Source organism: Podarcis liolepis (assembly GCF_965112155.1).
Source record: "Podarcis liolepis genome assembly, chromosome: 7".
NCBI lineage: Eukaryota > Metazoa > Chordata > Lepidosauria > Squamata > Lacertidae > Podarcis > Podarcis liolepis.
The window spans coordinates 44,799,347-44,819,225 of NC_139561.1; the positions used below are offsets into that span (position 1 = coordinate 44,799,347).

Genomic DNA, 19,879 nt, shown 5'->3' on the forward strand with positions numbered 1-19,879 from the left:
CCATCAGTACCAGAGGGGACAATGCCATGACAGACGACCCCCCCCCCCAGTGGGCTAGGGGTGCACAGGTGGACAGAGCCTCTTAGCCTGTGCAACCAAGCAATTAGGTAGAGGATGGGGCTTCTGGGTAATTAACACAAGGCCCTTGGGGTCAAGGCTAAATGTGAGGCCATTGTTTCACCCTTGGAGTTAAAACAAACTTCCAGAGCTCAGCAGGCAAAGCTGAGGAGGCCTGTAATTGGACTCCACCTGCCTCTCCTCTCATTGCCTCTGCCTAAATCACTCATCATCCTGTTTCCTGGCTCAGACACTTTCTGCTCCTCCTCCTGATTCCCCCTACCACCAGCTTGGTGATAGCCCCTCCTAATCTCAGATTGCGACTGAGAAACAGGTTACCTAGTAGTTAAAGAAATGTGCTCTGCACATAACCCAGAGGCATTTTCCTTGTTCTCAGTGGACATTTTTCTGGGCTGAGCTCCAGCATCCCAGACTCAAATTGATGGTTACTCAAGAGGGTGTGGGGGCATAAGGCAGGGATGAGGAATCTGTGGCCCTCCAAATGTTTCAGTATTCCAGCTCCCATCAGCCCCAGTCACACATAGTCAGTGGATAAAGGCAACGCAACCAGGAGACAACGCTACCAGGAGGTCCCCTAGTTCTAAAGCACAGTTGCAGCAAAATTAGCAATGGGCAAATATTTTCAATAAGCATCTGCAAATGGTCCAGGTAATTCCTTGATCTAAACCTCTAATGTTTTGATACTTGTCCTATTCCTGTCACTGTATTTTGTTGCAATGGACTGTGATTAAAAGCAATAAAAACGACTTGCTTGCTTGCTTGTTTATACATTTATGCATACTGTGCATCTTCCATGGTGCCTTGTAGGGTTGGACAGGCGGCGAAGGCAGCTTCCCTGCTCCCACAGAGCTCACCACCTGAAACTGCAAGGAAACCCGCAGAGGTGGCGGCGGCGGTGGGCAGCTGCCCTTACTAGACCTCAATGAATTCTTATTGCTATTGTCGTCGTCGTAGCCAATTGAGTCATAAGCCTTCCTTGCTTTGCTGCATCACTGGCAAGGTCTGCCTCCACCATTTCCCAGCCCTAGAAGTCCCATAGAGTCCCATAGGGCTTACTCCCAAGTCAGAAGAAGGAGCAGTTCAGCTTCCAAAGGCTGCAAGCGAGGATGAGGCTGACAACGGGCAAGGGGTGGGGCTTCTGGGCCTCCGTTGCTAGGGCTGGGGCCCGTTGCCAGGGGCGGGCCCGGCGGAGCCGGAACTCTCGCGAGGCCGGGGCGGCGGTTGCTCGGAGACGCGGCGACTCGGAGCCTGGGCAGCAGCCGGAGAGGGGACTCAGTCGCCACCATGGTGAGGCCGGAAGTGGGGCGCGCTTGCAATGAGGGGGCCCTGGGGGGCTCCCCGGGGAGCTCCCTCAAAACCTGGGCGGTGCTGGGGCTCCTGCCCGCCAAGAGGCCCCGACCCTCCACCCCAGAAGCGCGGGGGCTGGACGTGCTCAGCGACAGACCGAACTCTGCACATGCTCAGGGGCACTCATTCCTTCGTCACTCTTCCTTACGCGTGCCAAGAGTAAGCCCAAATATAAGCCTTGAGCCCTGGTAAGCACTGCTCTCACCACCACCACCAACCCCTATTTTACAAGTGTGCCTCTTCAACGCCATGGAGCAATTGCACAGGCAAGTAGGTGCTGGCAGCCAGAACCCATTTGTCCTTTGGAGAGAGGGAGGGATGCGTGGATCCCCTTCCTAGAGAAAACGGCACTTCATCATTGCCCAAATGGGTTATCAGCATGAATTCACAGCCTCCGTCCTTCCTTTGGCTCCCCACTTCATCCATCACACTGAAGATGCTCTCTTCTCCTCTCTTGTCCTTTCCCCCACTACCACGTTTGTTCAGGCTCCCAAAAAGAAAGGAGAAAAGAAAGGTGGCAAGAAGAAAGGTGCAAAAAGCCCTGTGGTGGATGTTGTCTCCCCGGAGGGCATGACCAAAGAGCAGGTGAGAAGGGGGTCACTTTGCAGTGGCAACAGGGGGGGTATATTCTTAAAAATGTGTGGATGGGAAATAGAAACTACAATGCAAAGTGGTTTCTTGCCAACAAGAGGGAAGCCAATCAACCTAGAGTTATTTAGGGGACTCCATTTCCTAGCAGCCCCAGGACGAGGGGAGTTGTAGTCCAGCAACACCCTGCAGGCCACTCATGTTTCCCACCCCTGGCCTGTATCACATTAGAGAATGGTCAAGGTGTCTCTCATTTTGGGGTGGAGTGATGTATGGGGTGATTGGCCTACCCTCATTATCTCCGACCTTCCTGGCTAGGAGTAAGACCAAGTGTGAGTCATGCAGTCCCTCAGCTGGCTTGTTGCAGGTACACTCTTTCCATCCCTCTGACACTTCACTACAGCACTGAGGACCAGCATTGGGAGAAGCCACTATTTTGTTGTTCCTTACTACATCCTTCTGCATTCCATAGGGTAGCAAATATAGCTAAGCTCACAGTTCCATTTTACTTTTTGGGTACAGGTATTGTGAGAATATTGCACAGGAACAGCCTTTGCCATCCTGATGCCTTCCAGGTGTTTTGGGCTGCATCTCCCATTAACCCCAGCCAGCAAACCCATCAGTGTAGCTGATGGTAGATGACAACCAGCACATTTGGAAGGTACCAGGTTGGCAAAGACTGCCCTAAACATTCTAAGCTGATTTAGCCACTTCCAGAGAGCAACAGACTCATGCAGCCAAGCCTCTCTCTAACCAGATAATTCATTCACCTATTTATCATGCATTCTGAAATGAAACAGTTGCACCCTTTCTGAAATTAGCCATGCTTCCCATGCCAGTTCACAGGAAAACCTTGGCTTGAAAAGAAAAAGTAAAAGCTTTGGAATTCACTGTCAGAAAAGGCACAATGCCAGTAGTGGCGATGGTGGGCTCCCAGTCCTTCCTCTCGGCTCCAGCCCGACTGTTGGCTGACCCTCTTCTTGGCTTTGCAGCTGGAGGAACACATGGGCCGCATCCGGGAGGAGCTGGACCGTGAGCGGGAAGAACGCAACTACTTCCAGCTGGAGCGAGACAAGATCCACACTTTCTGGGAGATCACTCGGCGGCAGCTGGATGAGAAGAAGGCTGAACTACGAAACAAGGACCGTGAGATGGAGGAAGCCGAAGAGCGTCACCAGGTGGAGATCAAGGTAAGAGCCTGTGGACTTCACAGATCACAGAATTGTAGAGCTGGAAGGAATCCCAAGGGTTATATAGTTCAACCCCCTGCAGTGCAGGAATCACAGCTAGCATCCCTAACAGGTGAGTGATAAAAACATGAGCTGCTTTGTATGGAGTATGTATTTAAGTAAAATAAAACATTTCCCATTGGTACTAACCCAACAACCTTTTACTAGGGACCTTTTGCCTGTGAAACATGCTCTCTGCAACCATTGACCCATGGTGCCTCCACTTGTGGTTGAGCAGCTAGATATTGGCTTGGGCAGCCCCGCAATGTTGTGGATGGAAAGTGGGGAAATGGCTACGGCATTGGAGGGGTCTGTTCTTTTGGCATAAAGACATAGAGGCTCACATGCTCCTGAATCTTCTTCACTTCCTGGTACTTGATGAACTTGGAGCCACAGCACTGCAGACAGAGTTGGTCACCAGCTTGGTTGGTCTGGCACCCCTGGCTGGGGCACCTCAACTGACTTCCATCCCCTTCCCCTGAGTAGCCACAAGTACCTCTCATTTACTCAGGCCTCTGCAAAAGAGAGTACCTTGGCCGATGAGGGCCAACGCTTGCCTCATCTTCCTTTTGTCTCAGGTTTACAAGCAGAAGGTGAAGCACCTGCTGTACGAGCACCAGAACAACATCACAGAGCTAAAGGCAGAGAGCACAGTGTCTATGAAGCTGGCCCAGAAGGATCACCGGTCCCAGGAGATGGAACTGCGTAAGGACATGCGCACCTTGAAGGTGGAGCTGAAGGAGCAGGAGCTGTCCAACGAGATGGTGGTGAAGAACCTTCGGCTGGTGTGTCTAAAGTGATGCCGGACTTGGCTGCTGGGCTGGGCTCAGGCCAGCTTCTGCTGAGTGCATGGTGTGCGGGTGGGAAGAGAGGGGTGGTGGTTCTTAAACCTCAGTTGTTCCTCCAGAGCAAACCAGCCTTAGCTTTGCTTCTGAGCTAGGGAGGAGTATACACAACATCTGTCACTAACCAGTTTCATCATCTTGACAGAAACAACAAGAAGACATAACACGATTGCGCAATGACTTTGAGAGGCAGGTGAAAGGTCAGTTCTGGGGCTCGCCACCAAAAGCTGAAGGGTTTGGGTTCGGAAGGGAAGGCTATCTTTGTGCCCAAGGAAGGATCAGTGGGCCACAGTGTCACTTCATCCCTTGGGCGCCCTTTCTCTCACACATGCAGTGACAAGGGAGCTGCTTCCTTATGGCACAGTCTCACTCTTCTGGAAGGTGTATGTGTGTGACTTTGTAGCAATGGTGCGTAAAGCCCATCTCATGAGTCCGCTCTATGTTGTGTGTAATTGAGGCTAAGTAGCAGCTTGATAGAGAGCACAGATTTGCGTAGGACCTGTCTTGCATACCAGCTCCTGTCTGTTTTGCAGTCATTCCGAGGGCAGGGCCTGAGGCTTACTTGAAATGCCACATGCATTATAAGGTGTAACTTGACAGCAGTTCTAAGCTCCTCATCAAATTAAATGTGTCAAAATAGCTAGGCACAGAAGTGCCATTTGCTAGGCCTTCTATGTATTCCATCTCTGCCGGGAGCTTTGTAGAATGCCAGGCTCCATGGGCCCATCCTTTGCTCAGAGTTGTTTGTATATAGTCTGAGCACCTCCAGTGCCTTTGGGTGACAACATTTTCCAGTCAGCCTAGAGTCTTGCTTCACCCTCTTGTTGGAGCTGGAGAACACTTTGCCCCATCTCCTCTTCCACACAGCATAGAGGAACAGCCCACAGATAGAGGCATGCATAGCCTTGTCACTTTTTTGCCTAGTAGAGCACTCAGTCTGCCCTGGGCGCTGCTTCCCCAGAGATCGAGGCCAAGTATGAGAAGAAGATGCGAGTCCTACGCGACGAGCTAGACTTGCGCAGGAAAACTGAAATCCATGAGATTGAGGAGAGGAAGAATGGACAGATCAACACACTGATGAAGAATCACGAGAAGGCTTTCAGCGACATCAAGAACTACTACAACGATGTCACTCTTAATAACCTGGCACTTATCAACACCCTCAAGGTAAAAGACATGCACCACACGACACCATCCCCAAATCAGCCTGTTGCCAGATTCAGGTAGTGGAAGGTCTAAGTGGATGGTGTTCATTGGGCTTTCTATGTTTTGTTGTTTTGTTCTGCTTTGGCTGATTTCTGTACTGCCATTGCTTTAGAGCCACTACATGTTGCATTTGTTTGCTTTGCCATTGTGGATACCTTGAGTCCTGGAGCTCCTCTCTTGTGCATCTCACTATGGACCAACCCCTGTTGTAGTTGAAGGTCATGTGTTTCCCATTTGGGGAAACGAACCATTCTGGTTTGGGGGGAAAGTCTGTTTCTATATTTTATATGTCAACCGCGTTTGTTTGGAAAATTGTTCCATTCACTTCAGTGGGCCAGTCAAATGAGTCAGGGTGCATCCTTGGTTATCCTCAGGTGATTCAGAGCTGTTGTTTCTCTTTGCCTTGGTGGTGGTGGGTCCCATGGGAGGTTTGAGGAAGCATGTTCCAGACAGGTGGTCAGGACTGGTGGGATGGGGCTTGCTGCCTGTTTTTGAGGACCTGAGGCACACACAGCCTCCTTTCTCTGTGTGTGTCTTGGAGTACAGGAGCAGATGGAGGAGATGAAGAAGAAGGAGGATCATCTGGAGAAGGAGATGGCTGAAGTGCTGCTGCAGAACAAAAAGCTGGTGGAGCCACTGCAACGAGCCCGTGAAGAGGTGGCAGAGCTGCAGAAGAAACTGGCGCACTATGAAAAGGACAAGGCCATGTTGCATGTGAGTCCCACGGCTCTGCATTCACCTTTGCTTCCTGAGTGTCCTGGCCAATGAACTCTGGGTTACTTAGTATGACTGACTCTCTGCTAGTTTGGTGTGAACAGCACTGGGCTATTTCTGCACCAGCCCACTTTCATGCCACAGATTTTTATTTCCACTTTTGATAGCAGTTTGCATTGTCTCTATTCTCATGTGCCCTTTATTTCCAGAGTTAGGCCCCACCCTTTCTGTGATGTCCTTCAGTGCTAACAGTGGTCATTTAGAGTCTAGACAAATGTTACTGCGCCTTCCATTCTAGTTGTTGTCCAGCACTTTGCTTTTTATTTTTATCAGTGTTTCAAGATGAGAGTTTCGTGATTTTACATGCAGCCACGTACTCACGACCAAAGATGTCTTTTTAGGTTTTGTTCCCTTCTGATGCTGCACACTCCACCAAAGTTGTTGGTGTGTCTGAATGCACAACAGTTTTGCCATAATCAAAAGTAGACTCAACTGCATTCAAAATACAACTGCAGAGCAATTGAGTTACTATGTGAAGAGGAAGGCAGGGGGCCATGAGGATCATGAAACATGCTGGAAGTTGGGGGCAAGAGACCCCTGAGCTGATATTTCCAGGATGAGAGACTTGAATGATGCCCAGTCCCTGTGGAGCAGATAGAGGAACATAGTACTTTCCCATTCTTACAGTTTCTCCTTTGCACTGTCTGGTTTGGAGGTCAAAACCCATCAGTCCCTTCTGTGCCCTAGGAACTCTGTACGGCTGCTTTAACCTCCTTCTCTTCCCTTTCCAGCACACACATGCCCGTTTGAAAGTCACCGAGAAGGAATTAAAGGATCTCCAGTGGGAACATGAGGTGCTGCAGCAAAGGTTCATCAGGGTAGGGATCAAGAATCACTGCTGTGCTGTGGCTTAACTTAGAGTTGGGAGAGGGTTGGATTTGATGGATGGGCTGTGGGACAAGATGAAAAAGATGGGCCCATTTTCTGTAGATATCCGGTAGAGAGGTCTATATAGCCACCCACCCACCCACCACCCATTGGGCCTTGAGAATTCTGTGGTCCTGGTTGTTTCTTGATGAGACCTTTAGAGCAGATGGACAAGTCTGAGCCAAAACTGCCTGCAATATACATTCCCTGTCATCTCCAAATTAGCTGTGTAATTTTTTGCGGTTCTTTTGGATTGCTTGAGCAGCTGGACTTTGTGTTTGTCTGAACAGCAGCATGTCTACTGCTGGTCTGGTCTGGTCATCAGTATGACTTAAAGAAGTGGGGACTATGATACTGGAGAGGGGCAGCTAGAATCATAGAATCATAGAGTTGGAATAGACCACAAGGGCCATCGAGTCCAATCCCCTGCCAAGCAGGAAACACCATCAGAGCACTCCTGACATATGGTTGTCAAGCCTCTGCTTAAAGACCTCCAAAGAAGGAGACTCCATCACACTCCTTGGCAGCAAATTCCACTGTCAAACAGCTCTTACTGTCAGGAAGTTCTTCCTAATATTTAGGTGGAATCTTCTTTCCTCAGAGGGGGGGGGATGGAAGGGAGGGGCTCTCTTCAGTATAACTCATTAAGACATGGGGACAGGTTTGCGTGCCATTCAGCATTGATCTGAGACCTCATTAGCTGCCTTTGAAAACTGGCTGCAGTGGTCCTATCTTAATGAGGGGGTCTCTTACTAACAAGAATTGGGTCAGGCTGCCTCCCATCCCTCCTCCCCCCACAGATCCTTGCAAAGTGCATTGGGAGAGAAAGGAGGCCTTTCTGTCCCCAAAGGCATCATTCTCTTGCTCTCCTGAGGCTGCTTAAAGCCCATGGCCTAGTCTGCCATGCCTTGCTGGGTGGTCTGTTTCTGTCCCTGAAATGGGGGAAAGAGGTTGCTGCAGATTCCTCAGTTCTGTGGCTCCTGAGGAGGAGGCAAGCAAGCGTGCTAGGGGCTTCTGTGGAGCTGCCCTCTATGACTGCTGCAAGGCCGGGGGTTGAAAACAGGGGCATGACTCTTCCTGATAAAGGTCAGCATATGGGAGCACAGCAAGGCAGTGGGTGGGCATTTGCATGACATGCACGCACACGCGCGCGCGCACACACACACACATAGCACAATGCAAGAGGATGGTTTTAACTGATAAAAACCTAATCACCACCAGCCCTGTCTTCCAGCTCCCACTGCCTTCCCTAATAGCCTGAGGGGCTGCCTCAGAGCTCTGCATTGCTCCTCCCTCTGTGACTCACTAAAGTCCCAACTTTTGGAATCATTGCAACATATTTTAATCTGTGTTGGTTTGTGACAGAGGGGGTGGGCAACTGTTGTCATTGGGTAGCTGGCTTTTTATTTTTGGAAGAAGACTTTTACGCATGAATGTTAGGACTATAGACAGTTGCCTAAATACACAGCCAGACCCTTGGTCCATGCAGCTCCGTCTTGTCTATGCACTGACTGGCAGTGGCTCTCAAGGCTTCACCTTTCCAAGCCCTCCCTGGAGATGTGCGGGATGCAACTTTGGACATTCTGTATGCCAAGTGTATGGGCCTACGGCCGTAATAAATTATTATTATTATTATTATTGTATGCCAAGCATGTGCTCCACCACTGATCTCCAGGCCTTTCCCGTGTGCTCACAGTGGACAAGCAAAACACACCAAAACCCAAAGCACCTTATTAACAGACAGAATACCTGGTTTAGGGGCTTCATGGAGCACCCAGTCTGTGCCAAGGCTCAGAGCAGTGCTTTCTTTGACTCTGGGGTTGATGGTTGTCTGCACAGGTGCAGGACGAGCGAGATGACCTGTACCAGAAATTTACCAAAGCCATTAATGAGGTGCAGCAGAAAACTGGCTTTAAGAACTTGTTGCTGGAGCGGAAGCTTCTCGGCCTCTCCAACATCCTGGAGAAGAAGGAGGTGCAGCTCAACGAGGTCCTGGCTGCCACCAACCTTGATCCCGGTGCTCTCAGTGTGGTCACCCGCAAGCTGGAGGTACTGTGCTTCTAATCACCATGGGGATTATAGAGATAGCTTATAGATATTTTTCTAATACCCTTCAGTTAAACAAACAGCTCCCAAGCCAGATGAGAACAATTGGTCAGATTCCTTCTTGCTGCTGTTTCAGATGGGGTTTGTCCCTGGGTTTCATATTACCAAGATGGATTAGGCAAGATCTAGGTAAAACCTTGCAATGCACAGGAGAAAGGTGCACTGGCTAAAAGGGAGCTGCCAGGGGCTCAAGGTGTGGGCAAGTGCAGGGAGCCATCCTATAATAAGGGACTCTGCCCAACTGACAAGGGGAAGTTAGTTTTTCTCTGAGCACTCCCCCTCATTCAGGGGCAATTGATAAATGTAGCCTGCGCTGTAGTTCAGAGTTGTGCCCTTAGTTGTGCACAAGAGGCCCACAAGCATGAAAAGCCTTTGCCTCAGCCCTCCAAACAATCCAGAGCATGTACAGTAGTACCTCGGGTTACAAACGCTTTGGGTTACAAACTCCGCTAACCTGGAAGTAGTATCTCAGGTTGAGAACTTTGCCCCAGGATGAGAACAGAAATTGCATGCCGGTGGCACAGCAGCAGCGGGAGGCCCCATTAGCAAAAGCGCGCCTCAGGTTAAGAATGGTTTTGGGTTAAGAACGGACCTCTGGAACAAATTAAGTTCATAACCCAAGGTACCACTGTACCAACATTTCCATTTGCCAAGCAGGTTCTGAATGCACACGCACACAACTGGCCTCCAGTTGCCTCGGGTTGGCTAGAAGTTGCTAGGAGGTGTTTGTTTCCAGCAGCAGCTATAGAAGTCAGTCACATGGGCAGTACTGTGGGCAAAAGGGACCCTCGCAGCAGTGACTGAACCAGTGGTGGGGTGAATTGCTCTACTGGGGAATGCTTTCCCTTCCTATCTGACCTGAGCCTCTTTGTTGCTTTCTTGGGACATAGAATGCACAAGCAGTCAGCAAGTGTCTGTTGTGCTTCTGGCTGTGAGAATACACTTGGCATGAGGGTGCTGTGCCTGGGGAAATGTGCAGGAGCCAGACTGAAAGGGGAAGTTCCAGTGGTCAGAGACTTCAGTTTCTTTTCCCTCTGGCTGGTGGAGTTGGAAGAGATTCTGCATGCAAATCTGCTGAACCTATGTGCCATTTATTCTGGTCCCAGAATCCGTTCAGTACACAGAGCACACGTGCCCCTTTGCAGCATGAGAACTGAAGCGGCAATGTGCCCTCGTTGCCAGGGCGGTGTTTCCTGCTCTGCTGCTCAGTCTCCAACGGAGATGGAAAGGGAGAGAGAGAATGAGCTCCTGGCTGCATTCTCGGTTCCTTGCCTCCCTCCTTCTCTCCCTGCGGCCACTTGGGACTGTCAGAACCTTCTAGCCACACAAGCGTGGCTTGGGGATTGCTTGCCACACAGCTTTCTCTCAACTCGTTCCACTCCATGGGGTTTCCCTGTTGCTGATTTCCTAGCTGCCCGCTTTCTTTGCTAAGGTTGGGTTCAATCTAACAGCGCCTTGTTACACAGCAAGGCTATCTGCACTTTCAAAGCATTCCCCTGGCACGCCAAGTTGTTTCTGGGGAGCAGGGGCTGCCCATCATGCTGCCAGGGCCCCTCCCCTCTGTGTTTCCAGCCCCAAGAGTCAAGGGAAGCTCTCCACCATAGGGACCTCTGTGGCCTCCTCACTCTTCAGGCTTCCTGTCCTGTCCAGTCTCTGAAATGCCTGATGGGATGGAAACAGAGTTATCTACCATGACTTGGCCTGCCTGGGAAGGGGGTTTAGTTAGCGGCTTCCACATTCCAAGCACGGCTGGCGCCAGTAACTGGAGATTCTTCCCAGAGGCAGCTGCTCCTTCCACCAGGCCTCCCACATTCCTACCTTCAGCTGCTGCTTGCGCAGGAGGCACATCCACAGGGGATTCCCTGGGTATTGTAGCACCAGTTCCTGTGCCAAATAGGGCAAAAAATGGCTTGGTGGCAGAAATGCCAGCCCACAGCTCTCATCTCCCATTACCGGCGGGCAACGCAGATGAGCCTTAATTTGAGTCACAAAGAGGAAATTGTGCAAGGAGGCAAGAGGCGCATTAGCTCCTGTTTGTAGATGGAGTGCTCCACTGTGATTGCTATGCCAAGTGTGGGATGCAGTACTGTATACAAAATTCAGCACCCATGAGAATCTCGGGTTTTACCTGATTTTGTAATAGCAGGTTTCTAAACCTCATGGCCGTAGAGAGGCTTGGAAATACATTGGCACTGCCTAATGAAATCACGGAAGCCAACAACAGACAGATTAGGACTTTCAGCATGCAGAATTTGCAGAAAGGAAAGAGCCAAGCACGAGACTGTGCTGCAGAAGGGCACCTAACTTTGCATAGGCCTGTCATGGCCCATTAAGAAAGGCCAAAAGCTCTGGCTGGGCCTTGACTAGTCCCCTTGTGGGCCAGTTCACTTGCCTGATGTGTTAACGCCCAAACAACCTTCTTTCACAGGATGTGCTGGATTCGAAAAACAATGCCATCAAGGATCTGCAGTACGAGCTAGCCAGAGTGTGCAAGGTAAGAGCTCCAGCTGAGGAGAACCCTATAATTGTACTTGAATGTCTGTTGGAGCAAAATGTAGAGAGCAGGTCTCTTTAGACACAACCCAGGAAGGAAATATATTTTCCCTAGCAGTTGGCTTTTACTTATGCCTTGTTTGAAAGCCATTTATGCTAGCAGGAATTCACTATCCTGTGGCAGTGAGTTCCATAGGTTAATGCCAAGAAATGTGAATAATTACTTCCCCTGTCTTTTCTAATGCCCACTGCCTATCCATCTCAGTGAACGGCTGATGGGTTTGACAAATGTTGTACTAGCCATCGCTTCATCTGACCTACCAAGTTGCATTGTATTCACCTCCAGCCCCATTTTTCTAAATTAACAAGTTTGTTCTAAGCATTTGTTCCTTGAGATGGTCTAGCCTGCAACCATTTTAGTTGGCCTTTTCCTGCTCTCTTGCATCCTTTTGGAGAAATACGGATGCAGCCACCACTGCCATGGGTGCATTACCAGAGCATAGACAAGAGAAGTTGCCTTAGGTGGCTGTGTTATGGTATGTGATGTTTGATCCCTCTCCTCAACCTGCAATTGCCTCCCATTGCAGGCCCACAATGACTTGTTGCGGACGTACGAGGCCAAGCTCACAGCCTTTGGGATCCCTTTGGACAATTTGGGCTTCAAGCCCCTGGAAACCTCCGTGATCGGCCACACGCTGGGCCAGGGTCCTGCTGGGTTTGTCTCAACCCCCACGTAGCACAGCCTGACATCATACTTTGGAATGCCTTCAGCCTAAGCCTTGTGTGCAAGCAAGCCACTGTCCCGCTCCTGCTGTGGCCGTAGAGGAGAGGGAGGGAGAGAGCAGCCCCCTGGAATGAGATTGTGTCTGCTCCAGCCCTCATTTGTATTAAAGAGGCCCTGTGGTGGGCTATTCAGTCTTCAGTCTCTGCAAAGCCTCCCTTTTTCTTTCCCACCCACGTCAAGGCAGAGCTTGGGGACTTGAAAAGCATCTTCCTCTTGATTAATGAGCCCCTGAACTACTTAATCCCACCTTATCTAGAGCCTCCAAAGTCCTCCACACCAATGTTGGGTCCACTCAAGCACCTCTGAAGAGCCTGGCTCCTGGATCCAGGCTAAAGGACTACCTAGTCCAGCATCCTGTTCCCCACAGTGGCCAAGCAGATGCCTCTGGGAAGCCCACAATCAGGACATGAGTGCAGCAGCCCTCTCCCCACTCATGTTCCCCAGCAACTGAGGGAGCCCTACCTAATCAGTAGAGCACATGTGTGTTAAGGACCCAGACCCAATTCATGGCATCTCCAATTTAAAACAAGAGGCTTACAAGTATCAGTCTTTAGATTAATCTCACATTTACTACCAGGCAGCTGCTCATGGCCAAGCCCCCAGCCTGAGGCTCGGGCCAGAGGTGGCCGTGGATGCAACCACAGCTCTCCATCCGCTGGACTGCATCAGCTCTCTCAGAACAGGCACCCCGGTTTGCTGAAGCAGCCCCTCCTGCTGGCCGGTCTCCCACTAGCTTCCCCTGTAGGTGGTGTAGGAATAGGGGCTGAGCAGCAAGGGGATGTGCACTTTTTCTTCCTCTGTGATGGTGAAGACAATCTAAACAGAGAGACAAGAGGATGCATAAAGACAAGGGAGGGGGGAATAGCAGGAGGTTGGTAGTGCTCTTTGGTTTGAGATCCTTTCTTCGCTGCACTGGGCCTAGCCCATGAGAAGACATTTGTCAGGGGCCCAAATGCCTGGTCCGGAGCACCCCTAGTGCCCAGTCCTCGCACACTTCTGGCTTTGTGCTCTTTCAGGGATGTCCCATGCACAACATCTAGCTCTCCTACCAACCACCTGGGCCTCTTCCTGCAGGTTTCTGAGGGACTTCACAGCGTGCAGCCTTCATAATGTGAAGTTTATGCTGATTTCTCCCATATTCCAACGTTGTGCTTCTCCTGCCAGGAAGTACATCCCTCAAAGGGCAGTGAGTGGTGGTCCCTGCCATCATCAGTCCTCCCTATGTTGGAAGGAGCCTCCCCCCCCTTCCAGGTGTGAGTTTCATCTGGGAACCAAACTTACTTCCACATAAGGGTAGAAGCTGCTGTATCCTTGTTGCTCCCAGTACTCCCTCGTCTCAAAGCGCAGCTTATAGGTGCCAGGTTTCAGCTCCCTGGGCATCGGGCTGTTTCTGTCCAAGCGCCCATCAGGGTTTGTCTTGCTGGAACGGAATAAATGAGGCTGAAACTGCAACGGCCCCAGCCCTACCGAGGGAGGGAGATTGTCTCGCTTCATCCCCTCCTACCTCCTCATGAGCTCTGCCCACGGACGTTGGGGGTCCTCCAGCTTAGAGAAGTGCATGGCCAGGCCTTGGGCAGGGAGGCCGGTGAGCACGTTCAGTGCGTGGACAGTCAGGAAAGCGTGGTGGACCTCATCGGAACTAGCCACCTGGGATTCAGAACGGAGAGCCGGGTGGAGCAAAAGCCTCTGTATGAGTTCCTCCCCCTCCCAGTTTCCTAGGTCCATCGATTCCCAAAGGAAGATGTCCTTGCCACCTTCAGCAGCAGGCCCTTATTTTCCAAGCTCTTTCTTGCTGCCCTCAGCAGTTTTTCCTGTTTTTAAATGTTTGCTTTTTCTCCCAGGTGCTGTGTGCACGGGAGCTTTCTGTGAAGTGTTGTGGTTGTGGAGAGAGAGGGAGGACCCCACCCCACCCACTTCTCACCCATCCACCAGCTGTGTGTTCAAATACAAACTCTGCTGGCTCCTGGGTGAGAGGTTTTGTTGGGGGGGGGGTTAAAGACAAGATGCCCTCGGCAGACCCTGCTTGCTTGCTTGCTGCTGTCCACATTGCCCATTCATTTGCCCAAATTGTAGCCCTGCAGCTTGACATAGTGCCTGCCACTGTTTGTACAGAGAGGGCAGGTGAGCAAGTAATGAAGGTGCAGAGGAGGTTCAGGGGCAGTGAAGGTCAGCAGTGGTCCCCACTGGCTGTGTCAGGATGGGCCTGGGCAGGTGCCTTACAACGCCAGCCTCTTGAGAGAAGCCCTGCCTGACAAGTGCGTTCCTCTGCTCTTAAGCACGGCAGAGCAGTACTCCTGGGTTTCAAACAGAGGTCCTTCCTAGCCCTATCTGGAGATGTTGGGGATGAACCTAAGAACACTGAGTTATGACCCCTCTCCACCCAGAAGGTGGGACTGAACAGTGGCAGCTCTCCTTCCTGCTCCATGTATTATTTCACTGCCTTCTTAAACATTTGATCCCTGGCCACAGAGTTCCTTTACTTTTGGCCCATGCCAGGAAACTCCCCAAGACAATCAAGAGTGTGGCATTCAAGCTTCTTGTTTTTCTTGAGCTGCCAGAAATATAGATTCCCACCCCCTTGCCAAGTTTCCCAATGAAACACCAAAGCAGGAAGGCTTTCCCTTCTCTTGGGCTGAGCCCACCCACCATCCTAGGATCTCTCACCACCTGGGGTCTCCCTCCTCCGTCCCTCTGTGGTAGTTGGTTTCTCTCATCCATTCTGGGGCATTTCTGATGCAGCCCCTTCTAACTCCACTTCCTTCTTGCCTTCCACTGGCAGGCTGCCTGCCTGTCATGACTCAGCAGAAAGTCTTAACCCTTTTGGTGCCACGAGGGCAGGCTCAACCGGGTGCCCCCTGAAAACATGAGAAAGGGGCCCAATTCATTTCAGGGCAAGGGGGGAGGGTTCCATCTCCATCTCTACTCAGCCTAATCTGTAAAATATGCATTTGAAGTTCTTGGGACTTCTCACTGGAGTAAAATGCAGCAAGCATTTTGTGGGAGAATAGTCAATACTGTCATGCCTCAGCAAGAGCAAAAATGAAGATATAGGAGCAGTCACATGGTTACCCGGGAGTATTTGTGAGTTCCCAGTCCTTACTTGGATCACTGCTGTTGCTGTAGTGCTAAGACCTTCTCCTAAGCAGTCTGTAGCCTGCAGGATCAGAGTGTATTGGGGGGTTACCTGTAAACAAATAATTCCATTAGCATTTGGGCAAAGGGGATCAAAGCACCACATGGCAAAGCAGTGTTGTATAAGATCCTGAGAGCCCCACTGGCCAAGTAACTTGAGGAAACTTTAAACTCACTAGGGTACTTCCAGATACAGCAAACTGAAATGGGACACAGCTGTTATTCTAGACCAGGCACAGGCAAACTCGGCCCTCCAGATGTTTTGGGACTACAGTTCCCATCATCCCTGACCACTGGTCCTGCTAGCTAGGGATCATGGGAGTTGTAGACCAAAAACATCTGGAGGGCCAAGTTTGCCTATGCCTGTGGTAGACCACCCTTAATATTAGGAAAATGTGAAAAGAAAATGCTTAATTCTTGCAAACCATACCATTAAAGCACATGACTTCCCCCAAAGGATTTGGGCAAATGTAGTTTGCCCCTCACAGAGCTACAATTCCCAGCACCCTTGACAAACTGCAGTTCCTAGGATTCTTTGGAGGAAGCCATGTGCTTTAAATGTGTACAGCTTATGTCCACTTCATCTTCTGTAGGGCAGCCCTCCAGATATTGGAAGGCGGCAGTCATGCTGTTCATCTGCTCCAGACTCAAAGCCTTCCCTCTTCTCTTTCAGAAATCCCTTGCAAGCCCCTCCCCATCCTGCTTGGTCCCCCCCCCCCCAGCTAGCCTCTAATCCACCAGTGCCTTATGGCCCAGTGTTTCCACTAGGAGTAAAGCACAGCAGCAGAGCCAAGGGTTGCCTCAAAGGGGAAATTTAGCATCATTAATCATGCCCTCTCCCTACACAGCCAAGACCCAGCCACTTACCGTTCTGTCAAGTCCTGGTTTGTTCAAGCTGATGACCCCTGTTTTATTATCGATGGCAAACATTTGGCTCTGTGGCTTTGTGGGGGTCTGGATAGCGAGGGAGTAGGTGATTACCCCATTGTAGGAATTCACAGCATCATCCATGTCAGTGGCTGATACTTGTGTCACAAAGGTACCTGGGTGCGTGTGCCACAAAAGTCCAAAGTTCAGCTTCTGAAGTGCATCACACACATACCCGCAACATAGCCAGATCATCCCAGCTTGGAGGTCAAATTGACTCTGCCCCAGACAGCTCCAAAATTACCTCTTAGCCTCTGCAAACTGTGCAGCAGCTGGGTGCGATCTGCACTGCCTTTATGCCAGTCCGCAAGTTATGGTGGGCTCAGTAGTGACTGCCCAGGCCATACAGGTAGAAAGAAGCACAGTTAGGGGCCTGGGGTTTGCACACAATATTATACCCCCTCCCCCTGTGGGTTCTCCTTCCATAAAGAATGGGCAAAGGATATGGGCATTCAGAGGCAAATATTAGGGGTTTCCATACAGTCAGTTCGTTCATGCATGTGCAACCAGACAGACAGACACGTACCTGGTGGGGCTCCTTCTGCTACGGAACCATGGAAGATGCTCTGGGTAAAACGGGGCTTGTTGTCATTCTGATCAAGCACCTTGATGACGATCTCTGTGCGGTTCCCCACAGGCTGCCCAGTTGCACTTACAGCGTGAAGAAAGAGCTGCAGAGCAAGCAGGGTAGCAATTGAGACACTCCCCAAAGCTGCCTCTCACCCTCCCAGACACCTTCCCACAAGAGTGTAGAGCTGCCCTTCTCTTCACACCGAGAGCACCCAGGAATTTACATTAGGGGCTAAAAAGTATTTAGATACTGTATGCTGAGAATTCAAAAATGAAACTAAGCTGAACTTTCTCCTCCTTCCCATAAATAATGGTTGCTAATACTATTGCTTCCCGGGGATTCCCCAAAAGCTGACATAAAGCAGCAGCAAACATGTGATTTCCACTCTTTCCCTGCCCCATAACACGTAGCAGCCTTCCTCAACCTGGTGCTCTCCAGCAGTTTTGAACTGCGAGTCCCATCAGCTCCAGCCAGCACAGCTATATGATGCTTGGGCTGATGGCAGCAGTAGTCCAAAGGATCTGGAAGGCACCAGGTTGGCAAAGGCAGTTTTAAGAGGTGCTGGGAGGTTCCAGGGTGGCAGAAGCTAGCACAAAGGGACTTACAATGTATTTGTCTTTGGTCTCTCTGTCCAATGGCATGGTCACCATCAGCCAGCCTGTCTCTCTTTCAAGGATGAAGATGCCTTGAGGAGGTCTGTCTGCACCAGTCCCAGTGACACTGTAGAAAGTCATGCCATCTTTACCTACCTGGTAGCAAATGAACGTGTCAAAACTGAGAAGGTCTGTTTTCTTGTTGCCTCCCTCTATGCCTCCCTCAGAGGTAGAACACAGAGAGGGATTCTGAGCAGGTTCATAGGAGGAAAAGAAGTCCTCCAAGCATAGTGGTTCTGAGCTGTTCAAGGCACATGAAGAGAAAGAGGCAGTTGCCCTCTCTGTCTATACCTGCAGCAGACGCTTGGGGTAGGGACCGATGCCATTCTCCATGACCAATATTGGAGGCAGAAGTTGCAAATCCCTTTTCTGCCTCTTCAGATCAAGTCTGGATTCTGGAAAGGTCAGCACTTCTGCCCAAGCAAATAGGAATGAGACCTGCAAGGGGGAAAGAGAGTTGCATTATTTTTTTAAAAAAACCCTCATTCAGAGCCCAATCCCATGGCATCTTCTATGTGAAGACAAGTTTGGCACTCCTTAAGATTTGTAGGGATCTCAGGACAGGACAGTGCTGGACCTCAGAATTCCATCCTGGAACATGTGAAGGAAGACACGTCCTGGAATCTGGACACACCTCTATGTCAAGAGTATCTTCCTTCTATCTTAAATGTCAGTATTGGGTTTGCATGCTTGTTATTTACCTGAAGTCCTTTCACTTCATCTATGGACCTGCCACAGGTAGCAACCAGTCTGTTTTGCAGCCTCTATTGAGCAGTAGTCAAGGGTAGAGCTGATAAAGGGGAGATGGGCCAAGAGGCCTTGCCACGGCTCCCACACCCATGGCCAACATCTTGTTGACCCCTTGGGCTAGCCTTATTTGTGTTATCTGATCCCTCTCCAAGGCTAGATGCTTTGCAGCCCATGGAAGATTCAAGGTCCCTGTTTACAGTTTAAAGGTTGGTGCTCCCTAGTGGTTGTTTTTAAAGGAAATGCATGTTTGCTGATTCAACATTAGTTTGGAACATTGGCAACTGCTCTTATCTTCTCGAAACCTATTTGCTTTGAACAACTATGCTGCCAGTAGAGTACAGTGTAGAGAGACACAAGCCCAATATTATGAAACCTTCCTCAGCCCAGTAACATTCCCATGCTCACTCGGTGGTCACATCTCCCCCACACTCTGTTCATGCTCCTCTTCATCTTTATCCTCACACCCCAGCTCTTCCACAAGGCCATGGCAACACAGCTGGGGGACAGCACCTGTACTTTGCATGCAGGAATTCCCAGATTCAAACCCAGCCGCTGCCATCCTGAAGGATTTCTGGTTTCAGCAGCACAGCAAAATCACTGCCTGGAGCCTTGGGGAATTGCTACTAATAAACACTAGTTGGACGAAGAGCCTGGCCTGGTGTGATAAAGTTGGTTCATGTGTTGGTACCTCTTCTGCACCTACAAAACACTTAACCCAGCCCCTCCACCATTAATGCCAAGAAGATCCTTCTACAACACCAAAGATACTTGCCCCTCTTCGCTTGCTCTTTGGAGGACAATCCTACCTGAGAGTGAAGAACCAGGAAGAGCAGGAGGCTGACCCTAAAGAAGCACATTGTCCTGCTTCAGCTCTTGCTCCTTGCCTTCTGCAAAACTCTGGCAAAGGGATGGCAACCCAGGTAACTTAAGCTAGAGCAAAGTCTGCCTGGCAAGTCCCTTTGGGGGAAGGGTTAAGGGCAAATTGGCAAGCCTGGGGTATTTTGACACACCACATGGAAGCAGGCCACAGTTGATTCAGCATGTGGGACCAAGTGAAGGGCGTGTGCTTGTGCCCTAGGAACATCTCTTGCAGGTGGCACTGCCCTCCATTGTGCAAGTCTCATTTATTCTGGCAGGGTAAGGGTTCATTTGGGAGCAGGTATTCTCAGGACTCAAGCCTCTGAAGCTCTTTCGAATATCAGAGCTCAGTTTTATGGCCTTTTGCCCTTTGTTTTGATTCAGAGCAGAAATTTGCAATAAAACATGGAGCGGAGGAGGGTGTTGTTATGAAAACAGAGGAAGCCATTTTCCTTGTGCAGAAACAGAGGAGGGGCTGCCCAGTCCCCCTTTCACAGTAGCAGGAGAGTGCCATGCCTAGTCCTGACCTCATGGCAGACATAGCTTCCTCAGAAGGCAAACCAGGTGCCCCACAGGTTGAGGGCCTTGAGGAGCAGGCAGAGGCTCCTGGAACAAGTGATGAGGAGGGCCCCTGGTGAGATACCTGCTGAAGAACCCTTGGAGCCGTCAGA

General features: G+C 50.4%; 2 protein-coding genes across 7 annotated transcripts; one reads left to right on the forward strand and one right to left on the reverse strand.

The window, feature by feature from the left end:
- The first annotated feature begins 1,248 nt into the window (after positions 1 to 1,248).
- On the forward strand, positions 1,249 to 12,455 carry DRC4 (dynein regulatory complex subunit 4). Of its 4 annotated transcripts, none has more exons than XM_083513725.1 (11): positions 1,249 to 1,365; positions 1,912 to 2,010; positions 3,006 to 3,203; positions 3,821 to 4,027; positions 4,233 to 4,287; positions 5,049 to 5,254; positions 5,840 to 6,007; positions 6,799 to 6,885; positions 8,774 to 8,983; positions 11,469 to 11,534; positions 12,121 to 12,455. In XM_083513725.1, the coding sequence occupies exons 1-11, from the start codon at positions 1,363 to 1,365 to the stop codon at positions 12,268 to 12,270; spliced, it is 1,449 nt and encodes a 482-aa protein (XP_083369851.1). In that variant the 5' UTR covers positions 1,249 to 1,362; the 3' UTR covers positions 12,271 to 12,455. The 4 variants fall into 4 exon arrangements, with proteins under 4 accessions (XP_083369851.1, XP_083369853.1, XP_083369852.1 ...); XM_083513727.1 differs by having other exon boundaries at positions 1,311 to 1,613; XM_083513726.1 differs by having other exon boundaries at positions 1,322 to 1,691.
- Positions 12,456 to 12,866: 411 nt separating this feature from the next.
- On the reverse strand, positions 12,867 to 19,293 carry LOC310711618 (cadherin-1-like). Of its 3 annotated transcripts, none has more exons than XM_083513780.1 (9): positions 19,157 to 19,293; positions 17,892 to 18,038; positions 17,553 to 17,696; positions 16,903 to 17,047; positions 16,317 to 16,492; positions 15,418 to 15,501; positions 13,822 to 13,964; positions 13,599 to 13,737; positions 12,867 to 13,133 (listed from the first exon to the last, which is right to left on the reverse strand). In XM_083513780.1, the coding sequence occupies exons 1-9, from the start codon at positions 19,205 to 19,207 to the stop codon at positions 13,047 to 13,049; spliced, it is 1,116 nt and encodes a 371-aa protein (XP_083369906.1). In that variant the 5' UTR covers positions 19,208 to 19,293; the 3' UTR covers positions 12,867 to 13,046. The 3 variants fall into 3 exon arrangements, with proteins under 3 accessions (XP_083369906.1, XP_083369908.1, XP_083369907.1); XM_083513782.1 differs by lacking the exon at positions 19,157 to 19,293 and adding an exon at positions 18,302 to 18,483; XM_083513781.1 differs by lacking the exon at positions 13,599 to 13,737.
- Between the last annotated feature and the right edge of the window lie 586 nt (positions 19,294 to 19,879).

Excerpts from the sequence above, each read along its gene's own strand:
- LOC310711618 (XM_083513780.1), bottom strand. The coding sequence starts at position 19,207 with ATGTGCTTCTTTAGGGTCAGCCTCCTGCTCTTCCTGGTTCTTCACTCT. Across the intron at positions 18,039-19,156 it reads TCCTGGTTCTTCACTCTCAG|GTCTCATTCCTATTTGCTTG; the intron begins GTAGGATTGTCC and ends TCCCCCTTGCAG. Across the intron at positions 17,697-17,891 it reads ACCCCAAGCGTCTGCTGCAG|GTAGGTAAAGATGGCATGAC; the intron begins GTATAGACAGAG and ends ATTTGCTACCAG.
- DRC4 (XM_083513725.1), top strand. Across the intron at positions 4,028-4,232 it reads TGGTGAAGAACCTTCGGCTG|AAACAACAAGAAGACATAAC; the intron begins GTGTGTCTAAAG and ends TCATCTTGACAG. Across the intron at positions 5,255-5,839 it reads CACTTATCAACACCCTCAAG|GAGCAGATGGAGGAGATGAA; the intron begins GTAAAAGACATG and ends CTTGGAGTACAG.